This window comes from Lissotriton vulgaris, chromosome 12 (genome assembly GCF_964263255.1).
Source record: "Lissotriton vulgaris chromosome 12, aLisVul1.2, whole genome shotgun sequence".
Classification (NCBI taxonomy): Eukaryota; Metazoa; Chordata; class Amphibia; order Caudata; family Salamandridae; genus Lissotriton; species Lissotriton vulgaris.
The window spans coordinates 114,339,842-114,366,212 of record NC_141700.1 but is presented as its reverse complement, the minus strand read 5'-3'; the positions used below and the strand labels follow the sequence as shown (position 1 = coordinate 114,366,212).

The following is a 26,371-nucleotide window of genomic DNA, read 5'->3' as shown; positions in this document are numbered from 1 at the left end:
CCAACCTTTGGCCACCGCTAACCCTGTTGACTAGAACACACTTAGGGGCCTATTAGGATGGCGGACGGACCTGCGTCCGTCCGCCACCCCCGAGGTGGAGGGACCGTCCGCAGGGACAGCGGCGGTCCCTCCAGTGCAATTAGGATGTGACCGCCACCCTGGCGGTCACATCCCGTATCTTTAACCATGCAGCGGGTGCTGCTTGAATGCAGATCGTAATTTGGCTGACGGTGTCTTGCAGACACCGCCACCAAATAGCCCTCCACACCCCGCGGATCAGCGGCGGACGGACCTGCCGTCCGCCACTGGTCCCACCGCCATCCTAATCTGGCGGTGGGTATTTTCTGTGGCCGCGGCGGTGAATCTGCATCCTCCAGGCCGGCGGTGGCTTTTGCCAGCCCGGAGGATGCAGATTCACCGCCATCCTAATCGGCCCCATAGTTTGTGAACTGTTTAATTGGCGTCCCAAAAGGCACTTAGAAACATCTGCATGAACTTTACTGAGCTCGCTGATCATTTTGAGTGGTGACATTTTGAGACATTAGAATTTGTGGGCTATTTTTGTTGGATTCGCTGCCACCTTGTTTACACCCACTGAGTTTTCTTGTTTGACTTCGAAGCTGTTGAAAAACTATTGACAAGATCAGATGAACGTGATAAATCAGCATGATACCTTAAATCATTCTTTCTCCTGCCACCCAAGCCTTATTAACTGGATGTAGTGAAGAGAGCCCGTAAACTCAATGTTTCAGACAGACTTCCAAGAATATCTATATCCTCTTAATACTCGGCATCTGCTAATAGTGCAGAATGAGTTGCTGTTTAAGAGCTACTTGTAAATTAAAATATTTTGTTTTAATTTTCCAAAAGCATTCTTTTTCGACATCGAATTAATTTTGTTTAATTGCTCAAATAGTAGAATTCCCGTGCTCCAAACCCTCACCACCTATTGGAGTATGGCTTGACTACTCACTCTGCTACATAAAGAGAGTAAAGTATATAAAAAGGGTAGCACGGGAATCTATTTTGGGTACAATAATACCCAAGACCTATTGGCACCAATGGTAGTGCCCACCTTGGATAACGGCCAGAAATCACTGACCGTACCAGGACCCATACAGAAAATGGTCGCATACCCACATACAATCACCATAGCGGCCCCTCATTGATGGATGGCAATTGAAAAAAGGCATCAATATAAATGTAACAATAGTATATGCATTTTGTTGAAGGGATTTGCTTCTTCGAGTCAGTGAGACAGTAACCGGGACCTGTTTTCTCAGCAGTGGGAAGAGATGGGTTGTAGTGAGTGAGTCAATATTATATTGGTTTGCTCGTGGGAAATGCTTTCTGTAGGTGAGGCATCACTCATCAGGTAGGTGCATCTGAATGGTCTAAGTGGTGGTGATAAGTGAGTTGTAGATAGGACATTATTCAGCATGTTGGTGGCTGATGGGTTTAGTGGACAAAACACTCCTCTTCCCACTGGTGTGCTTGTGGCGTGATCTCGTAGACAAAGCATCCCTTTTATTGTTGCTCATGTAGCGTTCTGCTAGTAGATGTAAAGTCAAGTATTCACACCAGGTGACTGGATGTGATAGATGAGCCTTGTACAACAAGTAAGTGTAAGTGTGAGAGTGACAGGTTATTATTGTGGGAAAGCAACCATCCAGGGATGCAATGCACTCCACTAGCAGTTGAGGAACATAGTGGGATGGCTGTGGTGAAGATGGGACCTCTCATGAGAGAAAGAGAGAGAGTGTGTGTGTGTGGTGCGTGTGCGTGGTGAGTGTGTGCGCGCCTTCATGTGTCAGCTATGCTCGTACCTCATTGTTGTACTGCTTCTCATAGGCTTTCTTCCATAGCTCCCAGTATTGATCAAGAGTGGTATCCGGCTGGGACATTGCAGAAACTGAAGCAAAAGCTAGCGCGGTGCAAATCAGTATCTTCATCCTGGTGCCCAGAAAGAAAGAAAGCACAAGACCACAATAAAAGAACCGCAGAAAACAATCTGTAACTAATGCATTTTAAAGAAAGCACCAAGATCGAAAACATATAGTTACAGTCCACTGTTCTTAAAATGATTTAATATGGGCCGCACAGATAAGATGTGGCTAGGGAGATAATTGATATATGTAAAGTGGGATATCATAAAATTTCAGAAGGGCTATATGTACTTGGGCCACCAAGTTGGTGGAGGCCATGTACAACCTTTATAGCCCAAGACACAAACCATCCTGGCTTGGGGACTCCCAAAACTCAAACTAAAGTGAAGGCCTTCGTAGGCCTCACTAAACACTACGGGAGATGTGTCAATAGGTATAGCATCATTGTTGCCCCCTTGACAAACCTGCTTTCCTCTGGTCGGAGGTATTTCGAAAAGTTTCTGACACCCTGATGGAAGCCATGTGTACAGCACCAGTTCTCAGGGCACCTGACTTCTCAAAAGAGTTTCTCATGCAGACAGAAGCTTCAGAGCATAGTATTGGGGCTCTTCTCTCACAGTTGAATGATGAGGGGTTAAACTAACTTGTAGCCTTCACCAGCAGGAGGTCACTTCCCAGAGAAGAAAGGTGGAATGCAGTTGAGAGTTAGGCCTTTACAGTAGTTTGGGCTCTGAGGAAACTGAGACCATACATGTTTGGGATTCATTTCCGGGTTCAAGCAGTCCACAGAACCCTCAGATGGTCAATGTAAATGCATGGTGAAAATCCTAACATGTTGAGGTGGTCCATCTCCCCAAAGGGTATGGACTTTATGGTAGAACATCTCCTTGGAACTGACCGCACCATTGCTCATGGTCTATCCAGATTTGTTTTGATTTAGCAAAGAGAACTCCTATAGGGTTGGCAGTTCTTACTGACTTCTGCTGGGGTGGACCCGCGGTGAAGATGACCATCTTTTGCATGGTATACCCCAGATTTTTGCCACCTTTTGCTGAACCGGTTTTTGCTGTCCATAGGACTCTGTGCACTTTATCGCTGCCAACCAGAGAAAAAGTACCTGTGTTCTCCCTTCTAAACATGGGTAAATTGGCATACACCTAATTGGCACATTAATTTACTGCTTGTAACTTAAATTCTACAAGGGGCGTGCAACACTAGTTCTGCCACCCACTAAAGTAGTCATCTAAAACATGTCTCAGGCCTTTCACTGCAGCTTGTTGTGCAGTTTTTGAACCGCTATTTCAACCGGGCAAAATAACTCTTTTGCCAGGCCTAAACCATCTTTTATATGAACTATATGTCCCCCCTAAGGTAGGCTCGAAATGTCCATAGGGCTGGGTGCATGATATTTAAAATGTAAAGATGTATAGTTAACCTTTTTCATGTACTAACACTGAAAAACCTCCAAAGCTGTTCTCACTGTAGCAAGGCTAGCTCTTTCATAATAAAAACTGTGTTATGTCATAAGGAAGCACAGTGTTCTACAATAACGTGTAATGCTTAGTTACGATTTGGAAGCAGCTACAAAATGAATTATTTTAATAGTAATTTTATAATCCAACTTAATGGTAAAATCTGATTTTATATTACTAGTTTCAAAAATTGGCGCCTGGAGACCCTTTTTGGGTAGCTGTTGCGCCTTACAAATTCATTAAATAATAATACTATTAGAAATGTTGTTTTCCAGCCTAAGCCAGATGTACTTTTCTGCCAGTGCCCAGTATCATCTAACTGTTAATGGCTGTCCTGTGGTGTTATAAGTATGGCTCCCAGTCAGTGGTCAAGAGGTTCAGGTGTGGAGAGATATTTCCTTTTCTTGAGCAAGATGGTCTGTGCGGTTGTGCCAGCCCCTTTCCTGAGCTTCAAAGAGTGCCTACTGTGTCACTGGCAGATGTAGTTCACACCCAGGCCTGCCTCCTTTTGTCTTTCTGTTCAGCTTGGTTACAAGCCCAGTGAGTGGGGTGATGGCTGATCTAGAACTGGTTTGGAATGACCACAAGGAAGGGTTTGCCTATTATCATAGCCACACTTCTGGTTGGGCACAGGGAGATCTGACCAGGGTAAGAAAGTTTCTGCCATGTTGGAGATAGTTAGAGAGTGGCACTTTGGGATAATTAATAGTAAACCATACAGGATATGTTGCAAAAGTATGACAGGATATGTTGCTAAAGTATGTCAGTTCACACAAGGGAACTTTCGCCCAGTTGGTTAAGGAGGGTTCAAGAGTTTTGCCCACACGTAGACTGGCACTGGGCATAAATGTGGCATCCCCAGCCCATTCCCCAGATCACTTCTGGAAAATTAGCAGAGGACTGGACCTGCTGTATGTGGCATAAGAAGAGCGTTGAAGACTGTACCTGCTGTCCCTCTTGTACCCAGGACAAAGACATGGAATGCAAGGATCATAAGGGTGACCTCCTGTTTGGGCTTTATGGACACAACAAGCTCCAAGAGACCTTTTCCTGCATTTCCAGATGACGAGTTTCAACTGCACCTGCACAGGAGCCTACTGCTGGCCTGCGCTGGAGTGAGTCTGGACCCCCAAGTACTGCCCCCGAAGGTCATAGGCCCTTGGCAGCTGTAATCAGGGTATACTCCTGCTGAAGTTTCTTGAAACCTGGAACTTAAAAACTTTTTGCCAAATTGTTTCTCTGAAACCAACAGGGGACGTGGACCAACTTGCCAATCCTATCTGTCGGTGGTGCATCACCGCTGGGCAAAAGATCCAGGTAGCTCCCGCTACGTTCTGCCCCACAGCAGCAAATCCGATTCAGCGAAACCTTGTAGAGAAGGTTTTTGGCATTGTGGATCACTCTTCGGCGACAGTCTATAACCTTTACCAGATGGAGGAATCCAGGTTCCAAAAACGTGACTAAGTCTGAAGGTAGAAATCTGCATTGCCCTCTGGTAAAATCAACTGTCAATACTTTTTACTGTTGTATAACAAGAAAAAAAGCAACAAAGTTAAAATGGCCACTTGAGCAGCATCCCTGGACTAAATTTGGATATACTCTGTAATGCGATGGCAAAAACCTGACATTTAATAGCTTTAATTCCAACAGCATTATATTTTTGACACATACATTTTGATAGGCGAGTAAATGACAAACGGACTGTAATACAACATCATGTTCTGGCAATTATTTCAAAGCAGTGTTTTTCTTCCTGCATACGTTTTTTGTGCTTTGATCAATTGATGCACAGTGTATCATATTAGATCTACTCCTGTATCATAGCTGGCTACCTGCTGGAAGTTTTAGGTCTGGCCTAGGGACAGGTTTAGATATTTGCCTACCTCATGTTTTCTAAAAAATAAATCATGATAACATTACAAGGGCTTCTAGCCAGCCATCCTCACCCATTGTTCTGTCCAGGGGTAATTCACATTTCGATTTTGCCCACTACAGCATACAGTTTGAAGCCATGGGTCTGCACAATTCAGTTCCTGGCTATCTTCACTGTGAGTGATGGCATTTTCCAGTGCACATACATACTTCCGCCTAAAAAGTATTTCACTTTAGTACTAAGGCTGCTGTACTAATCACTTGCTTTCATTTCTGCTTTCATTTCATGTTTTTTAGAGACACTTCCGCAATGGGATTATTTATTTTTTCAAACATCTGAACACCATATCTAGATGTTGGGATTGTTACTTTTTATTACTTTAAAACGTTTAATGCGTATTACATTTGTTTGTAAAAAAACAAATATGAGAACATCCCAAACACGCCAAGTCCTATAGGCTTTGCCAACATTTGTACATAAAATTCAATTTTCTTCTAGGCTTATGCATGCTATGCTGCTTCAGAGAAATGTTGCTCCTACTAGATGTTGTACCAGACGCTGAAGCAGTGTAAGGGTTATTTCATTGCAGTTTCAAACTGCCTTTACAACCTGTGGACTTTTAATATATTTGAAAATTCCTAATGAGGTTTTGAGACTCCCTCCCTTGCTCGATTGGTGCACGTGGAGCTAGTTGAAAAATACATTTAATTCCAAGCCCATGCCTGGTTACAGCATTCCCATCATTCTCACTATCAAATGCCATGTGTATCGTAAGAGGAAGGTTGGGATTTGCAGACATTTATCCCCTTAGATTTTAGCAATCACCGAAATTACGATACACATTTTTTTTGTTTTTCAACTTGAACTTCTCCCTTTTGTTTGTCTAATCATGTGATATTATTGCTCTCTTTTAAAACAAGTTCAAAGCATGCACATGATTTTTTTTTAATGGCAAACAATAGTCTCAAACTTCATTACAACATGCGCATCATCAGTGCAAGCTTCCATTGCACTCACAGAATGGATAAAGTGCAGGCAGCAACAGTGCTCGCACAAACAGAATAGATATTCACTTCCTGACTCGCTTTCTCTCTCACTGTTTCTCTCTCTTTTAAAAATATAAATTCTGATACATACTTGTGACCAAAGTTTCCTCACCTTGTAAAAATCTCCAGGTGCCAGTCTGGATCTGCAGTGCTTCTGCACATCCACGGCTTTCTGCTCAAGAAATGGCAAATGGAGCTTAATATAAGTTCCAATTTTGCTGGGTGATATCCTTTTTTTTCTTTCCGCGCCTTCTGACTCGGATCAGGAACTCTGCTCCTCTTTTTCTTCACTCTGTGAAGATATTTTTCTTCAGAATTGTTTTTCTAGTGTGCAAGAGATGTCAAAGAGAAGCACCAGAAAGCTCCCCCAGCTCCCTCTCTAAGTCAAAATTTAAAGCGCGGATCACACCCACTCCCGAAGTCGTTCCCGAGACAGATCTTTCACAAGGTAAAAGTCTTCTGGTAAGTATAAGATGAAACGTAAAAAGTCCAAATGGGACTCAGCCCCTTCCCACTACTCTTAAAAAAGGTGCGAGGGCATCATAGTGCGTCTGGGTCTTGTTCCTATTCAACTGAGGAGCCAATTTCATTCCTATGTAGCCTGAGTTCCCGGGTCCATTGACGATGTTGTAGCCAGTCAAAGCTTTTTGAGAAGCTGTGCTGGACAATTATGGCACACTTCCTGCTCCCTCTGGCTGCCTTTGGGCTACAAGGATCCCCTGGGGCGCCTGTAGTTGGGTTGCAGCCAGCCATTCATTCCTCTGTGCTGTCTGGGCCTCTTGAACTGTCTACAGTTCCACACTAGCGTCGGGCTCTGTTACAGCCACAATGCACATTGGCCCCTCAAACATTGACACAGTCACCAACTCCACCTGCGGTGGATGAGGACTTGGGACCTATTGTGTTGTCCTACTTCGAAACTGGCTTCGGCTTCACCATGGCCTTGACCAAATCCAGGTCTTGATATGCATTAACCTGTATTGAATGCATCAGACTCTGACACGATTCCACTGCTGCGAAGTTACGTACACAGATTTCATATGGTTTTTGGCTCGGACTCTCATCGGAGCCAGCCATATCAAGATGACAGTTGGTACATGGTGTTACAGGTGGCCAATGGGGTCGACTCTGGGATTTCTCCTACGATACCGGACCAGCTAATAAAGAAAGCTCTTCTTTTATGACTGTTACCAGGTGGATGCTGATATCTTTGATCTCCACCTCCCCACTATGGGGTTAACACGAATGTACTCACGAGGTCCTACCGCCTGGCCAAGCATCAACTTAACCTCTTTTGCCCTTTAATGAGGCTCTAACTGACACCCTGCTGGCCTTTTGGGCTAAACCATGCTGTGGTCTCATAGTCATCCAAGTAGTCTACTGTCGCCAAGGCGTGCTTCAGGTGGCCTGGATTTTCTGACACAAACCCAACCAAGTTTGGTGGTAAAGGAATCTACCAGTAGTGTGAACCCTAACAAGTTTCCAACCATGCCTCCTGATTAGCGTGCCAAAATGAGTGGATACTGTTGGCAAGCTTATGTTGTCTTCAGCTAGGTTTGTGTTGGGGCTAGTAAATCCAAGCTGTCTCCTTGGACGTTATACACATGTACAATGGGACATGGTGAGTAAGATCTTACCTACAGTCTGAGAATACTAATGGATTCCTTAGCCCAAACCATTCAAGATGGTTGGGATGCAGCCATATTTGTTATCCACGTGGGTCTGCACATCACAGATTGTCTTGGGTGGGCTGTGGAACTATTGTGGTGCTTCCATGCTACGCTTCTCCAGCGACATCCAGGTGTTTCTAATGGACATGCCTTTCGACACCTATTTGGCTAAAAGGAAGACTGGTACCCTAAACCAATTTAAAGGAAGTCAACCCACAACATGTTCACTAAGTCTTTTGGCTCCAGTCCTGCAATCCCGACAACAATTTTGCCCTTTTAGTGGATATGCCAAGGGCCTGACTTTAAGGAAGCATCAGCCCCCACTGCCTGTGCAGTGAAGTGAAGGCTCTTTTGGTGAAAGGAGCCATAGTGAGGGTTCCAGCATCAGAAGTTGCTACTGGGTATTATTCTTGTTACTTTCTGGTGTCAGAAAAGGCCAGAGGCCAACATCCTGTTGGAAGATCTTTGACCTGTCTTTACTTCACTGCACAAATCCAAATCCAAGATGCTTATTTTGGCCCAAATTCTTTCTGTCTTGGAGACTGGATGGTGATATTGAACCTGCAGGATGCTTCTTTTCTCATACCCTCCTGCAGGCCTACATGCACTACCTTCAATTCAAGGGGGGGGGGGGGGGGGGGTAACAAGCCCTTCGTTTACCATGCTCCCTTTCAGCCTCACCAGTGCTCCTCGCATGTTTAGAAAAGTGATGGCAGTGGTCACTACCCATCGAAGGATGTCAGGTGTACCTGTCTTCTACTACCTGGATGCTGATGGTGTGTTCCCCACAATTGGGAGCAGACTATCGCCTGGCGATGGCAAACCTCTTGACATCATTGGGGTTCTCGATCAACCTACCATACTCAAGACCATCCTGGATGCCGTGTGCTTTCAAGCTTGTCCTCCAGAAAAGTGGGAGAGGTTAGCCTGGCTTATGCTGTCCACTAGTTATAGTGGGCAACTTGCACCTGTCCAAACAACCCTTATTGATGATAGGTTTAAGACAACCTTTATTGAAAGCTATCCTAGTGGTAGCTGTGGAGAGCAGCCTTCAGGCTAAGTCTTGAAGGAGTGTAAAGCAGCTTGGTTTACCAGATTATAACTTCTTGAATGTTAAATGAAAGGAGAACCACACAAGGTATATATAAAGTTTATGCATTTATTACTAAACACTCTAGTAATCTCTTTATGAGATTATATCAATACGATAGAACTTCAGTAAATAGCAAAATATACAATAGGCCCCACGGGGAGACTAAACCATATATTAAGAAAGTAGTATAAGAACCACAACTTGACTAGACACAGTGCCTAGTGCACATAGAATCGCTGGGACCCCTAGGAACCACCCAAGGTAGTGACACAGGGGACCCACAGGGGATGTGTGCAGTGTGAGAACAGAGCCACAAGCTCCTTACAATCCTATGGGAAAGTCATGGTTAGAAAAATAAAGATAAGGGACACTTGGAGAGGACTTTGAGCAAACCCTTTTAGACTTAGAAGGTTCTAAGGCCAGCACCCATTTGAGCACCGGAGTACTCGTGTTACCTCACCCAGGGAAGCCGGGTGCATAGGTGCCAAATGGTGTCTGAATTTGTCGCTGTTTTCAATGGCGAGTTGCTGCCAAGTGCTGCTGCCGTGGAAAGGAAAAGTGTCTGGTGCGATCCAAGCCTAGATCGGGGATGTGAAGAACCTGAAAGCAGAGGGGAATGAGTCTGGGCTACTTCAGGGTGACCAGGGGCACGATAGAACAATGTCCACCAATGTTGGGTGTTTCCGGTGCGATGGGGTGAAGCTTGACTCCGCTGCCACAGGGACAAGGAGACGTCGACGATAACCAGAGTCTGCAGGCAAGCTGTCCCACAAAGGATGACGAGTGCTGGTGGGTCAGAGTCTGGACTGGAAACCAACAAACCTTGGCAACTGCAACCCACGCGGTTAGAGTAAAAAGGCTTCTGGACGGACCAACAAGGTCCTGGTGACTCCCCAAGCGATGGAGAGTCAGGGCACGTTTGGAGCAACCAGGTAAACCCGTTGAAAGTCAAAGTACCCTTCTCAGGGACCCAAAAGTCGACGGACAAGGGATCGCGAAGGAACCTTGAGAGGAATCACTAAATACCAGCCCATGGGTCACTCGTGGAGTGTAGGCCAGTAATCTTCGATGGAATCACTGCTCGGGTCTGGACTAAACTTAGCCCAAAGCACAGCCTCAGGGATTGACAAGAAGCATATGCTGCTGCAAATGTGCACGGTGTCTAGGAGCACGGTCCCCACGAGGGCTTTGGATCTCTGGTGTGCTGAGAGCACGGATCGGCCTCCGGGAAGCTTGGAAACCCATCTCCTGTGTTGCAAAGTCTTCGTAGTCCTTCAGGGGCTGCGTAGATGCAAACCGGACAGATGCATCTTTGGTGACTGCCTTGCAGGGGAATAACTTTACTCCAAGAGAGATTCTTTGGTCATCCACCGAAGTGTAGATAGTTGAAGTTCTGGGATTTTTTAGCAGAGTTTCGTCCAGGTAAATCTAAAGTCCTATAGTCAGGGTTTCCTACTTTATACCCATGTAAGGGTGGAACAAACTCTGGGGACCCACCTATGGGAGGGTCAGGACAGAGGGGTGGTTACACCCATATCCTTTGTCCAGTTTCAAGACCAGAGCAGGGGCTGAGTGGCCCTGCAACCGGTTTGAGCTGGACTATGCACAGGGACACCAAATGTGCCCCCAGTGAAGACCTCAAAGCACTCTTGGAGTGCACCCACTATGGGAGGGTCAGGACAGAGGGGTGGTTACACCCATATCCTTTGTCCAGTTTCAAGACCAGAGCAGGGGCTGAGTGGCAGTTCAACCGGTTTGAGCTGGGCTATGCACAGGGACACCAAATGTGCCCCCAGTGAAGACTTCAAAGCACTCTTGGAGTGCACCCACCCAGCCCAAATACACTAAAGCCTGTCTGGGAGGTGGTTACACCTCCCTGTGACAGGAAACCTACTGTCCGGCTTTCCCCTGCCGGAGTTTCGTCTAGCAGCAGGAGGGCAGACTTTTGTCTGTGGCTGCAGCATCCATTTTGTGATGCCAGGGTTAAGGAAAGTTGATACCGGGTAGCCCAGTGCCCCACACAAGTGTTTCTACCATGGAGGAATCATACCTCCCACACCAGTTACTGGTGTGAAGGTGTGATTCCAAGGTGTTTGACACCAAACACAACATGGTTCTGTGCAGCCATTTTAAAGTTAGCATTTACCGCAAGGTTATAATGCACTTAAGAGTATATGGTCTAGGCTGCATCACTAACAAACCCGGAGGAGATATTCTGAAGATATTCCGAAGGCTGCAGAGGGGCTCTGCTCATGCATGGGCACCCTCCCACACCAAACCCAGCACCCTGCCTTCAGGATTGATAAGGCCTGCCATAGGGGTGACTGATAGGTTCATATGTCTAGTGATAAGGTAGATATAGAAAACCTATATCTCAGTTAGGGGTGCATACACCACCTTACACAGGCTGCTGTAGCAGACCTGTTGTCTCATTTTGCATGGTCCCCAGGGGTGGCATAATACATGCTGTAGCAGCCCCTGAGAGGCCTTTGGGGTACCTATGCCCTGGGTATATAGGATACCATATACTAGGGACTTATAAGGGCACCCCAGAATCCAATCTGTGGTGTACCTAAAGTACACGCAATCATTTTAGAGTGGAAGCAGCTAGGCTAGGGTCCTGGATAGCAGGGCTCCAGCCAGACCAACGTCGAAAAACAGTGAAAAATCAGCAAAAAGTGGGGGTAACTATAAGAAGCAGATCCTACTTTCCTACAAAAAGCAAGTCCAGGACTTTCAGACTGTGATCCTTAGGGTTCAGCCTCTGTCCTTGTTCTCTGTGAGAATGGCTCTCAGGCACCAGACCCTGTTAGTCGCCTCCTCCGTCCTGGTCATGCCAGATGGCGCATGCAAGCGCTGCAGTGGGACCTGAAGTCAGGTGTCGGGGAGACTGCAAAAGATCTGCAGTGGTTGCTGCTATACCAACTGCAGACCCCTTTCCCTACCCCACACAAAACTGATGGTGGTGATGGACACATCAGTACCGAATTGAAGAGGTCTTCTGGGAGAGGTGGTGATCAGAGGACTCTGGTCTCCAGCAAAGGACTGCCTCCACACAGGTGTTTGGGACATGCAGGTGTTTCGCTTGGCATTAAAATTCCTTCTGCCATTCATCAAAGGTTGAAAGCTGTTGATTATCACTAACGTCACCTCTATCTTGTGGCAAATCACCTTGTGTCATTTCTTAACGCCCGAGCGGAAAAACTCAGTGGGCGACACCTAGTAGATCATGAATAGCAATTACATCTGGAGGTGTCACAGACCATCTCCCGACAGTGTGAAGGAACCTGGCTAGATCTGTTCACAGATGCCAAGAATGTACAGTGTTATCACTTTTGTGTGCTGAAGAAAACAGGAAATCGCTCTCTGAGACAATTCCATATACATTTGGGCACAGGACTCCTGTATGTCTTCCCTTCATAACTTCTCCTCCTGCCCTGACTTCTGAAAAAGATCGGGAATGACTGGACCCTAGTCTTCTAGTGGCACTTTACTGGGTAAAAGAGTGTGATACCCATAACTTCTGGGCCTGAAGATCTGCCCTTCAATAAGGTTTCTTCTGCGTAGGGACTATCCTTTGCAGCAGCAGAGTAGGTTCTTGCACCCTACCATGCCAATCTGCATCTGCATACATGAAGACTGAGGTGCGGGATTACGTTCTTTTGCTCTTCCTCCTGAAGTTGATGATATCATCTTAGCGACCAGGCACCCTTCCATGATATTTGTATATGTAGAGCGCTGAGAGAAGTTTGTGGCTTGATGTGGTACTCAGCAGTTACAGGTTGTGAGAAAGTGTCATCTTTCTTGCATTGGTATGCCCCCATTTTTTACTGAACTGCTGATGTGCTTTGACTGAGTGTGCCCTGGGCTCCTGCCAACCATGTACCCAGGGCATGTGTTCCTTCCCTAAAAACTGTGTTGAAACAAAGCCTAATTGGCATCTCTGTCCACCTATCAGCCCCTAGTAAATGGTACCCTAGGTACCCAGGGCAGGGTGACCAGAGAAGACCGCTAAGGGCTGCAGCACTTATTGTGCCACCCTTAGGGGCCCTGCACCTTGGTAACCACACACTGCCTTTGCAGGGTGAGTGCCTAGGTACTGAACTAAACAGAGTCGACATGGCACACATCCCTGTGTGCCATGCCCACAAACCCACTGCCCTGGCATACATCAGTCACCCCTCTAGCTGGGTGCCCTATGCCAGTGGTGTGGGCAAAGGTGCATGAGCCCTGTGCCCCTACAGTACCCAGGGCCATTCCTGGGCACTGTAAGTGCAGTGATGCCATTAAGAGTATATGGTGCTGGGAGGTTGCCATTACGAACTCCACAGCACCATAATGGATACACTGACTGACAAGTTTGGTACCAATCTTCTCAGCACATTAAACCCACACTGATGCCAGTGTGAGATTTAATGTAAACTACACCAGAGGGCATCTTAGAGATGGCCCCCTGAAAAACCTAGCCTACAATCCACGTCTGGCTGAGTGGCTGCAGAGGCTGCCACACAGCAGACATGTTGCTGGACCCCTGGGTAGGAGAGCCCCTGCTCTCCTGGGCCTGCAACAATGCACATCCTGGGCGAGGTGCTAAGTCTCCTCCCCCAGGATGGGCAGGGGGAAGCTTCAAAGGCATGCCGCCTCTGTGAGCTTCTCCAGACCATTTGCTGTACCCAGAAACCAGCCCCCAACCGTCCTGACCCCCACTCTGGCGGGAAAAACTATGTCAGGAAGGGGGGTGTGCCAGCCTGTGCCAACCCCACCCCTCAGGTGGGTGAGACGAGACGAAGCTCGACCCCGGGCTCCGGCCATCTTGTAGATGGGGAGCCCTGCCCAATCCCAGCTAGGCTCCTGCCCCCCTCCCACAGGAGAGGAGCAGGCTAGGGGGTGTACTCACCCCAGGACAAGGACCCATTGGTCACTGTCCTTGCCCTACCTGTAACACCTCTAAATTTAGTATTTAGGGGCTCCCTGAAACTTCCTTCCTCAGATTCCAATACCAAAAAGAAGAAAGAAGATCAAGAAGAAGAAGACCTGCCGCGCAGCTGCTAACAGGGCAACAACAACTGACTTGGCCCCAGCCCTACCAGCCTGTTGATCCTGGAACCTGCTCCTGCCTAAACCATTCGACTCCCGCGGACAGCAACCTTTGGACACCCAGAGGACCTGCCTGCCTTGACCCTCTTGAAGATTGGAACTCCCATCAGCAGAGGCTCTGCTGCAACAACCCACCTGGTGCCAGCCAGGAAGCTCCGGACCAGCCCCCTCTGCACCAGCCGAGCCCGGGCCGGGCCCAACCAAACCAAGACCACGAGGACGTCCCCCCGGCGACTGGGACCCGAAGTCCAGTGCCCAAAGACCCACCTTGACGAACCAGCCGACGCCTGCAGACTCATAACCAGGGGCCCCCCAACCACAACCAGCTGAGGGTAAGCTTTTCCGACACCCAAAGACACCCCTGCACCCAGCGCCCTACAGCCCCCTGTGCCTCCCTTTGGGATACCTACCTGTGCTCCAAGATCCCCACTTACCTCTCGAAGTGCTGGTCGCCCCTGGAGAGTCTCTGTCCCCGAGCCTGCAGCCTTTGTTCCCTTTTGACCTTTCCCATTGGATAAGATTGAGCGCCTGATGGCTCAAAAGCACCCTGCACCCAGCCGCCCGAGTGCCGCTGGCTGTGACCTCTTTGTCCTATCCTACTTCCCCTTGCACTGAGCAAGTGACCAGGAGCCCAGCTCCCACAGCCGCGTGGCCTGCTAGCCAGCAGACACCAACCGAAGGCCCCCTTTTCCCTCATTGGATATCATTGGGCCTACCTACCTCTGCACCCGGCCGTCCCTGTGCCGCAGGGATTGAACTAACGGTACTTACCTGACCCTGGGGGACTCCTGAGTCCATGCCCAGAACCTTACCTTCACCAACCAAGTACTCACCGAGAAACCGGCAATTCACTTACCTGCCATTGGATAACATTGACCAATTTTGACTCGAAAATTTTCTGTGTGAAGTTTTGAAAACTGAAAATATTCACATAAAATCAGCCAAAGTCCGAATTCCGAAGTACTCACCTGTGATCAGGGGAGAAGCCAGTACTGTACCTTGCAGCCCAATACTGAACCACAAAAGTAATCCCAGGCGGGTTTACTAGTAACTTGTATTTTCTCCATAGGAACCCCTTGTCTGCTTTTCTATGACATTTATTCTGTCTACTTTAAAAACTTGAAATATTCTTTAAAAATCACACAAAATACTGAAACGCATTTACCTACCTGTTTTGAGTTAGGACCCCAGGGCTGGCCCTAGGAGACAAGTGCTGGGTTGCAAAAGTAACGCGATCGTACTTTACCTGCAACCTGAATTTTCTCCCATTGAATAACATTGTCAGATATCCATTGAAAAGTTTTTTAAGTGTGAACTTTTAAAACAGCTTTATATTCATGAAAATTCACTACAGTATCTAAAACGCTTTTGTTAATCTGGTTTCAGCTTAGACGCCAGGGCTGAATCTAGAATCTAGTCCTGGAACTACTAAAGTAATCTATATCGTAATCAAATGTAACTACATGTGGAAAACCCATTGAGCTCAATGCTATAGTGTGTTTTAAGATTGTGTTGCTCACTGTCAATACTGTATAAATTGTGTGCACAAACTTTATTGCTCCTTGCAAAGTAATTACATATGAATACTCATATCGAGAAAAGTATATTTTTAAAACTGTTGGTTCTAAAAAAAAAACAACTATATCTGTGGATATAAAAACAATTGGCCTGGAGTTCAGTCCTTGAGTGTGTGAAACCTTTTGCTGACTGAGTGTGTACAACAAATGCTTTACACTGTCCTCTGGTACTGCATTACTGATCGACCAAGAGTAAGGTCAGTTCTGACTTTATCCTCTGTTATACCTCTGGGGTTGGTGGACTCTAGACACACTGTACTCCATTCTAGTCCAGTATATATAGAGCCACTTTCTCACACAGGTGAAACTTTCAGAAGTGTTGTTCACTTTGTTTTTTGCCCGGCAAGGCCTTGCTATGAGCACATTTAAAGTATTACGTCTGCTCTTTTGGCCTTTTTATGATTGCAAGTTCAGGCGTCCTTGTTCAAATCAATTGTGCTGTGTTTTATAAAAAAGTTTGCAGGATATGTTTGTTGCAATACCCTTTGTAATCCTATAGTGAGACTTGAATTTAGACCTCATTTTTCTGATGTGTACCCCTTTCTAACCAATGCGCCATCTCTCCCTAAAACTTCTCCTTGGTGGCAATAAAATCTGCACCAAGGCATGGTGAACTTTAGGCCCTCTTCGTCCAGGCTCCTTATGCCACCTTTTTCCTGGGCAAACTGGTGCTCAGGACTCGAGAAGCATTCCTGCTAAAGGTAGAGACTTCTTTTTACATCAGACAAGCCATCTGACCTTCTTTACTCTGCCTCCTGCTTCAAGAGGGTAATAGAGACTCCATTGTTTGACCCACGAGAGAGCACTCAGTTTTTCCTTCAATTGTACCAAACGACAATGAGCGAATGATCAGCGATTTGTGTGGATCTCTGGGTTAAGGTACGGTAGTGCCGTGTTGAAAAGGACCCCGGATGGATAGTGCTCTACATTAAGATCTGCTACACTATGATCTGCAGATTGGCTCCAGATTGCCTGTGGGCTCGCTCCACCGAAGCTAATGCCACTGTGTTGACACACTGAGTGTCTGTCTTGGCAATATGCCAGGCAGCTATGTGGGCATCAATGCATACATTCACAAAGCACTACTGCCTCAACAGTCAGGTCTGTGGAGTTGCGCGTTTTGCCCACTCAGTCCTGCAGGAGCTTATAGTCTGAGCCATTTCACTGGCCCACCAACTTGGGAGATACTGTTTTGGTAGTCATTCACAATGCGAGCAATCTGCGGTTTAAACTTCACACTTCTACCCTCTCTCAAGCAATTTATTGCTTCTAGTACATCTTCTCTTCTACCTCGCATATTAGTAATATACCATTCAAACAGGCTGATCTAATCCTTCGTTGATGATTTTAATTTAGGGTGACCGGAATTTTAAAGCCAAAAACCGGGACATTTCCCAAAAATAGAAGGACTACAATCAATGTTTCTTCAACCTTACGCACAGAATGACAGTACTCCTTAGCAGAGAATTTAAGAAGAGGCAGTAAGAACATACATAAAATGCAATTTTTAGAACCAGTAGCATGCATGTTAGTTAGATTGCTTTCTTATAGCATAAGCTAAGTATCCCTGCTTTGAAAAACATAAAAAGATTCCTCCCACAGTTTTCAGCAGACCGTCTCTAAAAACCAGGACATGAGCTTAATTTCCTGAAATCTGCTGGGACAGCTGGTGAAAAATTGGGCCTGTCCGAGGAAATCCGGGACGCCTGGTCATCCTTTGTAGGTCTCACCTGAGCCAGCGCATGCGCTGCCCTGCAAGACATTTAGTTAGTGGGTTTTTAAAGTGCTACCAGAGGCTTTTCCTGGCATCAAGCTTGCGGTTACGCTCACGCAGCCTCCATCTGTCTTTCCTCCGACATGGCTCATAAAGCCTTACATCGTTCTCCCAAGCGCCTCGCTCTGCCCCTCCCCCACCACAGAGTGCGTCCCTGCGATAAGTTTCGCTTTCACGGCCGCGCAGCCAATGTTTGTTAATATGGTATTTGCCTGTCCCCTCACTCGCAGCGCAAGCTTTACCTTGGCACTCTCTGCTGCTATGGAGGTCTTGGAGAAACAGTGATGCGGGTGACACTAACGATAGTGGTGTTGCCTATTTTGGACTGTACCTTCCTGTACCACTGTTCATATTGTTAGTTATAGAAATGTGTAAAGTGCCCTTGTTTGTGAGGTAACCTAAAACGACACAGTGATGGTTATGCTACCAATACTCTATGGCTTAAAGCTCAAAGTACTGAAGCACATCAATGAAACTCAATAGGATATTGATTCGCCCAATATTGGATCTGCTTCTTTGAACGTACAGCATGTGAGAAGTTGGCCTGATATGTAGTGCTCACGTTTCTAGTGATCACTGTGTATCATTCCAAACGACCCTTATTGATGATTGGTTGTAAGTCAACCTTTATAGACCAGCTATCCTAGTAGCATGGACAAGAGCAGTCTTTAGGCTAAACTCTAGAGGGCGTGTTAAGCCAGCTGTTATACCATCACATATACCCCTTGAACACCAAGTGAAAGGACACCACACAAGTTGTTATGAAAATAAAAGTATATTTATTTAGAACACAACAGCCCTGGACTCTTTATGAGGACAGGGCGCTAGGCACAATACAAAGCTCTTAAAGAAATTCTGAAAGTCGCACAATTTACGCAAATGCCCGAGGGGCACGAAAAACCATATACTACAAAAGTGGAATGCGAAATACTAGCAGGTAAGTAACTAGTCTCAAAGGCTTTAGGATCGCTAGGACTGGACTACTGAACCTTCAGATTACGAGCAGGAGGCCTAGGGAGATCGGGTGCAGAGTGTGCACTCTCACGCGGGATGCGGGACAAAGTCTATGGATGCTAGATTTCGTAAAGTTAGTGTTATCGGACGAATCCGACTAGGTAGAGCTGAAACGAAAAAGGATCTGGACACTTAGATAGTTAAGCTATGCTGGAGCACCGAAATGCTCAGGTTACCTAGCCCAGGGGCTGCGGCTGCATAGGGCTGGAAAGACGTCGGGAATCCTCGTTGCAGTCTATGGAGCCTGAAAGAAGAAGTTGCTGGCAGGCGACCAGTGATGAAGTTCGATGTGATCCAAGCCAGGATCGGTGATGAAGGATACCTGTAAGCAGAGGGAACCAAGTTCTGAATCACTAGCCAGTGATTAGATGGGCACCAGGATGGCACCGGATGAAGTCACCTCGACCAGGTGAGTGGGCGACGCTGGGCTCTGCAGTCTCTCGGATCAGGAGGCGTTGTCGGCGACCAGGATGGAGGTGCGAGCTGTCCCACGAAGATATCTGCTGTCGGCGATGCTGGACCCAGGATTGGGGCAACAACTCTTGGCAAATGCAAACCCACGCGGTGGACTCAAAATGGCGTCTGGAGTGGACCAGGAGGGTCCGGGGTGCTCCTCTGTTGGAGGGGAGCAAGGGCCAGTCTGGAGCAACCAGACCAGCGATGGATGTGTCGTCGTTCGTCGTCAAGAGGGCTACAAGCCAGCAGGCAAGTGGCCAGACAACGCGGTAAGCAGCAAAGAGCAGAAGGGACCCACGCAGATCTCGTGGATGCTGGGGGGCTGGACTTCGGTGCTGGAGCTGCTCAGGGTTAGGGCTTCTCAAACCCCAAAGCACTCACTCGAGGATCCCTCGGCGGTCGTGCTGGATAAGCGTCGTGCAGTTCTGAAGATGGCCAATCCCTCGAGGTCTCGTCACACCCACGGATCTCAGCTGGGCTGATGATGTAGGTAGAGGTCAGAGGTGCCAGGGAAGCCGGGTCTCGTCGTGCTGGTCGGTCTGGTTCCAGAGGAAGGACATGCAGCAAACCGCAGTGTTCTTAGTTGGTGCCCGCAGATGCAGGGTGACTACTCCTTAGTCACAAGGGAGAAATCTTAGGAAGAAGTCTTGAGTTCCTTTCGTAGAAAGTAGTTTCAGGATTCAAAGATGATCTAATTTGGAAGGGTCCCCGCTCCCACCTTTATACTAAAGAAAGGGGCTGGTACGGGACTAGGTCCTGCCCATGGGTGGGACCAGGAAGGGGGGTGGTTACACCCCTCTCCCATGCCGGACTTTCCCCAGCTCAGGGGCTGGTGCGCCCCTGGAACTGGTTCAAACTGGCAGATGCACAGTGAGCACCAGGGTGCCACTTGCAGTCACCTTCCTATTCAGCCCTGCCTACCTTGGATACACAAAACCCTGTCTGGAATGGTGCTAGCACCGCCCCTGACAGGAAACCCTTTGTCCAAGCTCCCCTCGCTGGAAGGACTCCCAGCTGCAGGGGGTCAGACTTGTGTCTGTGGTGGCAGCATCCATTTTGTGATGCTGAGGCTCGAGTTAACTTTAACCGGGGTTCACAGTTACATACATGTTGTGTCCCTCTAGAAGGGTGGAATGCTAACCCCGTCGCCAGAATTGGCGAGGGGTTAGTATTCCAATTCGTATGACACCTTACTCGACATGTTTTGATAAAGCGATACCAAAGATAGCAAATAACCGCGAGGATTATAATGCACTTAAGAGTATATGGTACGCGTTATCATAGAACAGCTATTAGGACTTGGTTCCGCAAGCTGCAGACGGGCTCAGCTCATGCCAGAGCACCATCTCACATAGTTCCAAGCACTCTGCCTTCAGGATTGTTAAGGCCTGCCATAGGAGTGACTGATAGGAATATATTTGTCCATTTTAGGGTTAGATATAGGTATACTATATCTACAGCAAAGGGTGATTACACCACTTTGCCCCAGCTGTCGTGCTGCCAGTTGTGTCAGATTTAGATGGCCAGCCAGGGGTGGCATAATACATGCTGCAGCCCCTGGTAGGCCCTGGGTACACCTATGCCCAGAGTTACAGGGTCTGATAAGGTGGCCCAGTACCAATTAGATATGTACCTAAGGTACATGGGATCCATTTTACAGAGAGAGCAGTAGGCCTGGGGTCCTGAATAGCAGGGTCCCAGGTCAACTAAGTCGGAAAACCAGCAAAACACCAGGCAAAAAAAGTTGGGGGTAACCATAGTCAGATATCCACCTTCCTACACAGCATACTGGCACGTCATGTGTAAAAATAGAAATGAAAAAAAATACACTATACTGTTTGCCGGTTGCTCAACCCTTTCTCCAGCATTTCGGTCTTTAAAGTGAGTAGTGTTTGTAATTGACAACCCACTTCTACATTTTACCAGGCATTTTAGTGACTAACTGTTGCATAAGACGAGCATTAGTACTGTTTTGAGAAGGAAAGGACAAGCTACTGCTTAGTATCTGTGCTCGATGTGATGTCTTACACTCACCTCAGCAAGCTAACCCCTACTCCTTGGCAGGTTAGTCACCTTTCGGCCACTTCATTATGGGGATATTCTGGATTGTTTCTCGGGTGATGCACAGCCTCTTTAATCGTAGTATTGAATTAAGAGGCTAAACGTCTGAACCAAATCTCCACTGAATTTAATATTAATCGCAAATGTGCATCGCATTCCGCTTGGTGATGCAGAGTTGTTGAGAAATGGAGCTGTTCTCAAAGCTGATGCGACGATTAACTTTGGGTCACCGTGAGGAATAATACATCTGTGATTTAGGTTGCAGCGCTCTTACATCAAGTTGTTGTAGTTTGGCACACCTGCAAGCACTTGGTAATTCGCCCTGTTACAAGCAGGATGTCATTGCTATATGGTTGTTTTAAGTCTAGCTCACACCCATGGACGTGAGAGTTGCTCATTGATAGGATGAAGTACTTGGACTTTCGATCGTAAGCTCTTAATACTCAATAATGCTAAAAATAGTGCCAGCTGAGCACCCGCCTAGATTATTTTTTTATTCTCAATCGCGTCAAGTGTAAGAGATATTGAAAATATCAAGGTACCTATATTTGCAGGTGAAACTAACACAGATAGGCGCTGCCACGTCCCCGCCCAGCTCTACGCTAGTGCCCTATGTCCTGTGATTTGCAGGCAAGGCTAATGTTTTAAATTATGTATAGCTAAATTATTATTATACCAGCGTGCGGCGAGTTTAATGATGGACACAGGGTATTTTTGGCGTATGTGTATTGCCTGTTGATCCCCCTTCCTATCCCTTGTGATAAATCGATGTCCTGGATGTATTGTGAAAGGAAATCTATAACTCACCACATACGAAAATTGATATGGGATCCCCAGAATGTGCATCAGTAGATCTTGCACATTTACTACGGTTTGGTTTTGTAGTGTGAGTATGTGAAACATCATGTTAATTCCCTTCATTCCTCTACCGAAATATTTGTACATGTCAATGTGTTTGGATTCTGCGCAGTAATAGCAGTAAAGCAACCTTGAACCTGTTTATCACTATATAGTGGGCACATCACTGCACAGTAGTGATTACAAGGTTTTTTTTCGTATTCAACACCTACGTTGTGTAATCGTTATTTCTTTTAACAACCTCTGGTCTAGTGCATTGATACAGCCCTGCACAGGCTTGTTATCTTTATCTGATGTGGGATTTTCCCTTGCACTACAGGAGGAAGACCAGAGCACCCTGGAAATTCCTGAATTGCATTGTTGTCCATTTTCATTACAAAGTACGCGTTTCCGCCTTGGTGATTATTCGTAAGTTGAAAAACACCCAGAGGGTGTTTGCTGCATTTTTAGGTCTCTCCTACCAGACATCGCATGCGTTGTTTGTTGCTATACTTATGGAAAGGGGCGACCACTCGGTCCCCCCGAACGTATGGTAGGGGGCCCGGATCCCCCCGGGAAACCATTTTGGGCGGGGGGCGTGTCACGGCTGGTATGCCCAAAGCGGCGTAGCCGGGGCGCGCCTTTTTCCCGCCCAAGAGGGGTTGTCCTAGACACCTACACCGTTGGCCACACCCAGTAGGCGTACCGGAGGAGGGTACACGCCCTCCCGAAGAGGAATAAAGAGAGCAGGAATCCGAAGAAGCATCCTCTTGTTCCTGTGCTTGGAAGCTGCACCCACTCGTTGCACGTGAGCCCTCGACGGAACAAGGAGCAATTTTAAGAACTTGTAATTTTTGTGTTTCTCGTTCAGCGACTTTGAGCCTACGGATCCAGGACCGTGTTGAGCAACAATGCCTGGCAAGAAGGCCGGAAAGAAGTCAGGGACTGACCAGATGCTTCGCATGCTGATAAAAGATATGGCAAGCATGAAGAAACAGATGGCAGCGATGAACAATACGGGTAAACCGAAGAAGGTTATAGGCCCGGCATTGCCGGGAGTCGTCCCTGCAGGGAGGGGAAAAAGGGTCAGGAATAGGGCGGCAGGGGGGGAGGTCCCGGTTCCCAAGTTACCCCCGGCAAGCCCGGTCATTCCAGTCGAGGCCCCGGTACCGATCCCGGACGCGGGCCAACCGATTCCGGTTGTTGTTACCCCCGCCAGCGAGGAGGATATGCCTCCGGAGTTAGCCGCCAAGTTGGCCGCATGGCTCGGCAGAAAAACAGGGGGTGCTACGGCACCGGGAGACACGGCCGAAGAGGCCAAGTTACTAATGCAGCAGTTGCGGCAGTCGCGAGATGCCGCGAAGGCGAATCTCTCTCTTGTCCCCTAACTGGTGACCTCGGAAGGAACAGCAACCGGCGTCGAAAGAACAGCGGGATCAGCAATGGAGCTGGGTAAGCAGGCATTGCCAATGGCAAGGGAGGGGTCTTTGCCCTCGAGAAGGGAAAAGGTGGTCCAACATATTCCGCTGGCCACGAAGGAATTGATTTGGGCTGATAAATATGTGAATATGTTTTCTCTTCTGACTGACCATCGCGAGATGGAGTATGTTAAGACTCAGAAAGATTTGAGGCACCCGAGTGTGTGGCGAGCCAAAATGGCGGGATTCAGGGTCGATGAGACAATCTCAAATTGGGCCAAGGCCTTTGCGATGTTTACTGCAATTATTGGGGAACGTAAGCCCGAGGTTTTGACCGAATTGTCCTGCTATCAGGCAAGAATAATGGATTTTTATGAAACGTATGAGGGTGATGAGTGGATGGGTTACGATATGAAGTTTCGTAAGGCCAAGGAGTACGATTCATCTCTGACGTGGGATTGTCTCGACTCGATCTCTTGGCAGAAGCAGCTCCTGCCGGGCGCAACAAAGTCATCCTCGCTAGGCGGGAGTGGGTCGGGGCCTTCCCGCCAACAGCCCGCGACGCCCTTTCGGGCGGGCCCCGCTGGCGACCACCAACCAAGGAATGGTGGGAATGGGGGTAAGAAAGGGGTCTGTTGGAATTTTAACAGGGGCAATTGCACAAGGCCACAAGGGACATGTAAGTCCAGACATGTGTGTGCAGGTTGCGGAAATTCTTCACACCCCGAGAGTTCGTGCAGATCCAGGAATAGTGATACGGGGGGTAGAGGAGGGGCCAAACAGGTCTGAGGTGGTCCATTGTGTACCGATACCTACCCCCGTCGATATCATGGCAATGATCCCCTGGCTGAACGAATACCCAGATCATGTCTCCGCTGGGGTGTTGAGGAACGGCTTCTTATATGGTTTCCACATCCCGGCGGGGGATTTTCGTGGGGAACCGCTTTGTAGGAACCAACTCTCGGCTCAGCACAATCCAGCGGTGGTCGAGAGGAAGATAGCGAAAGAGGTTGCCCTTGGCCGGGTTGCTGGCCCATATAAGCACCCGCCAGTACCTAATTTCATCTGTTCCCCGTTGGGGGTGGTTCCCAAGAAGGACCCTGGGGAATTTAGGCTGATCCATAACTTGTCAGCTCCGAGGGGTCTTTCGGTGAACGATGCGATTGACCCAGGAGTTTGTTCGGTGCGGTACGCATCTTTCGATGATGCCGTCACCATGCTGAATCGCTTGGGGCCCGGAGCACTGATGGCGAAGTCAGATATCGAGTCAGCGTTCCGGTTGCTCCCGGTACACCCGAGGGATCAGCGTCTGTTAGGCTTTGTGTTCCAGGGTCATTACTACATGGATAGATGTATGCCAATGGGTTGCTCCATCTCTTGTGCTTATTTTGAAAAGTTCAGCTGTTTTCTGGAATGGGCACTCACCAAAGCCACTGGCCATAGCCATGTTATGCATTACCTGGATGATTTTTTATTCTTGGGGGCAGCCGGCGACACAACATGTGCGCAGGCCTTACATGAATTTTGCACTCTCATGAAGGAATTCGGGGTGCCATTCGCACCAGGTAAAACAGTTGGACCATCTACTTCACTCGAGTTTCTGGGAATTGAGCTCGATTCTGTGGAGGGATGTTTCCGTTTGCCAGTGGGGAAAGTAGCGAAATTCAGGGCTTCCCTGGAACTGTGCATTAACAAAGAGAAAGTGACTCTCCACCAGTTACAACAAGCAGTAGGTCAGCTTAACTTTGCCCTAAGAGTGATACCAATGGCCCGCCCCTTCTCCCGCTCCATTGCACAAGCCATGGTTGGTCTAAAGGAAGGGCACCACCGTACGAGACTGTCGGCAGAGGTTCGCCAGGACATGCGCATATGGTTGGCGTTCCTGGCGGACTTCAACGGTCGAGTGGTGTGGAACAAGCCGCCAGCGTCTTCGGACGAGCTGGGTTTGTGGACCGACTCGGCGGGGAGCGTGGGATTTGGCGCCATCTTCGGTAATCGATGGTCGGCGCAGACATGGCCGATGTGGTGGCACACCAGCGGCCTCACGGGTAACATTGGGTTCCTCGAGTTGTTCCCCATTTTGGTGGCTCTGAAGGCATGGCCGGATGAGTTCAGAGATCGCTCTGTGGTGTTTTGGTCCGATAATATGACTGTGGTTGAATGTATAAATAGTCAGGCAGCACGCTGCAAGTGGATATTGAGACTACTGAAAGAAATTGTACTGCTTTGCATGAGACTGAACGTGCAATTCAGAGCGAAGCATGTGCCAGGAGTACTGAACCAGGCGGCTGATGCACTCTCTCGTTCACACATGCAGGCTTTCAGGGGTTATCTACCTTCCGCGGACCTAGCGGCGGCACCATTTCCCGAAGCACTATGGTTACTCGGTGCCCCGGATTACAGGACCTCGTGGCAGCAAGCTTAGCCCCCAGGACAAGGAAGGCATACGAAGGAGCGTTTCGTTCCTATTGTACATTTTTCGGTCCGACAGGGGGGGACAATTGGGGTCAGGAGGATAATGTGCTGAAATTTCTAGTAGCACTGCACAGGGAAGGCCGATCAGCGGCAACGGCCAATAGGCACCGGGCCGCCATTTCTTTCATGGCGCAGGCGCATGGTATCAAGGACCCAACATCGTCCTTTTTGGTAAAGAAAGCCCTTCGTGGTTGGCAACGCCTTGAGGGTGGTAGAGTGGACGAGAGGCGCCCGATTGGGTTAGACAGGTTGTCCCTGCTGATGTCGATGCTCCCCACGACATGTTCCTGTCATTTCGAGGCAGTGCTGTTCCGGGCCGCTTTCGCATTAGCATTCCATGGGGCTATGCGGGTGAGCGAGCTGGTGGCAAGAAACAAGAAAGATGTGGAGGGAGGTCTGTGTCGGGATTGCATTCTGATTAAGGGTGATTCTATGGTGGTCACAATAGCCAAGTCCAAGACTGATCAGAGTGCTAGGGGAGACAGTATTGTGGTCCAGCGCATGCGCGGGTCCCCCATGTGCCCGGTGAAGTGCATTGAGGAATATTTGACGCAAAGGGCGGATACATGGGGGGGTAGCCTGCTGAGACACATCGACGCCACCCCACTGACGAGGTTTCAGT

At 48.0% G+C, this 26,371-nt stretch overlaps 1 protein-coding gene across 1 annotated transcript in view; it reads right to left on the bottom strand.

The window, feature by feature from the left end:
* HORMAD1 (HORMA domain containing 1) overlaps positions 1–26,371 on the bottom strand; it is a 974,569-nt gene that overhangs the window by 938,249 nt on the left and 9,949 nt on the right. Inside the window, exon 2 of the mRNA XM_086947457.1 lies at positions 1,827–1,953. Coding sequence (XP_086803583.1) covers positions 1,827–1,952 — 126 coding nt within the window. The 5' untranslated portion in view covers position 1,953. The remainder of the gene's footprint in view (positions 1–1,826; positions 1,954–26,371) is intronic.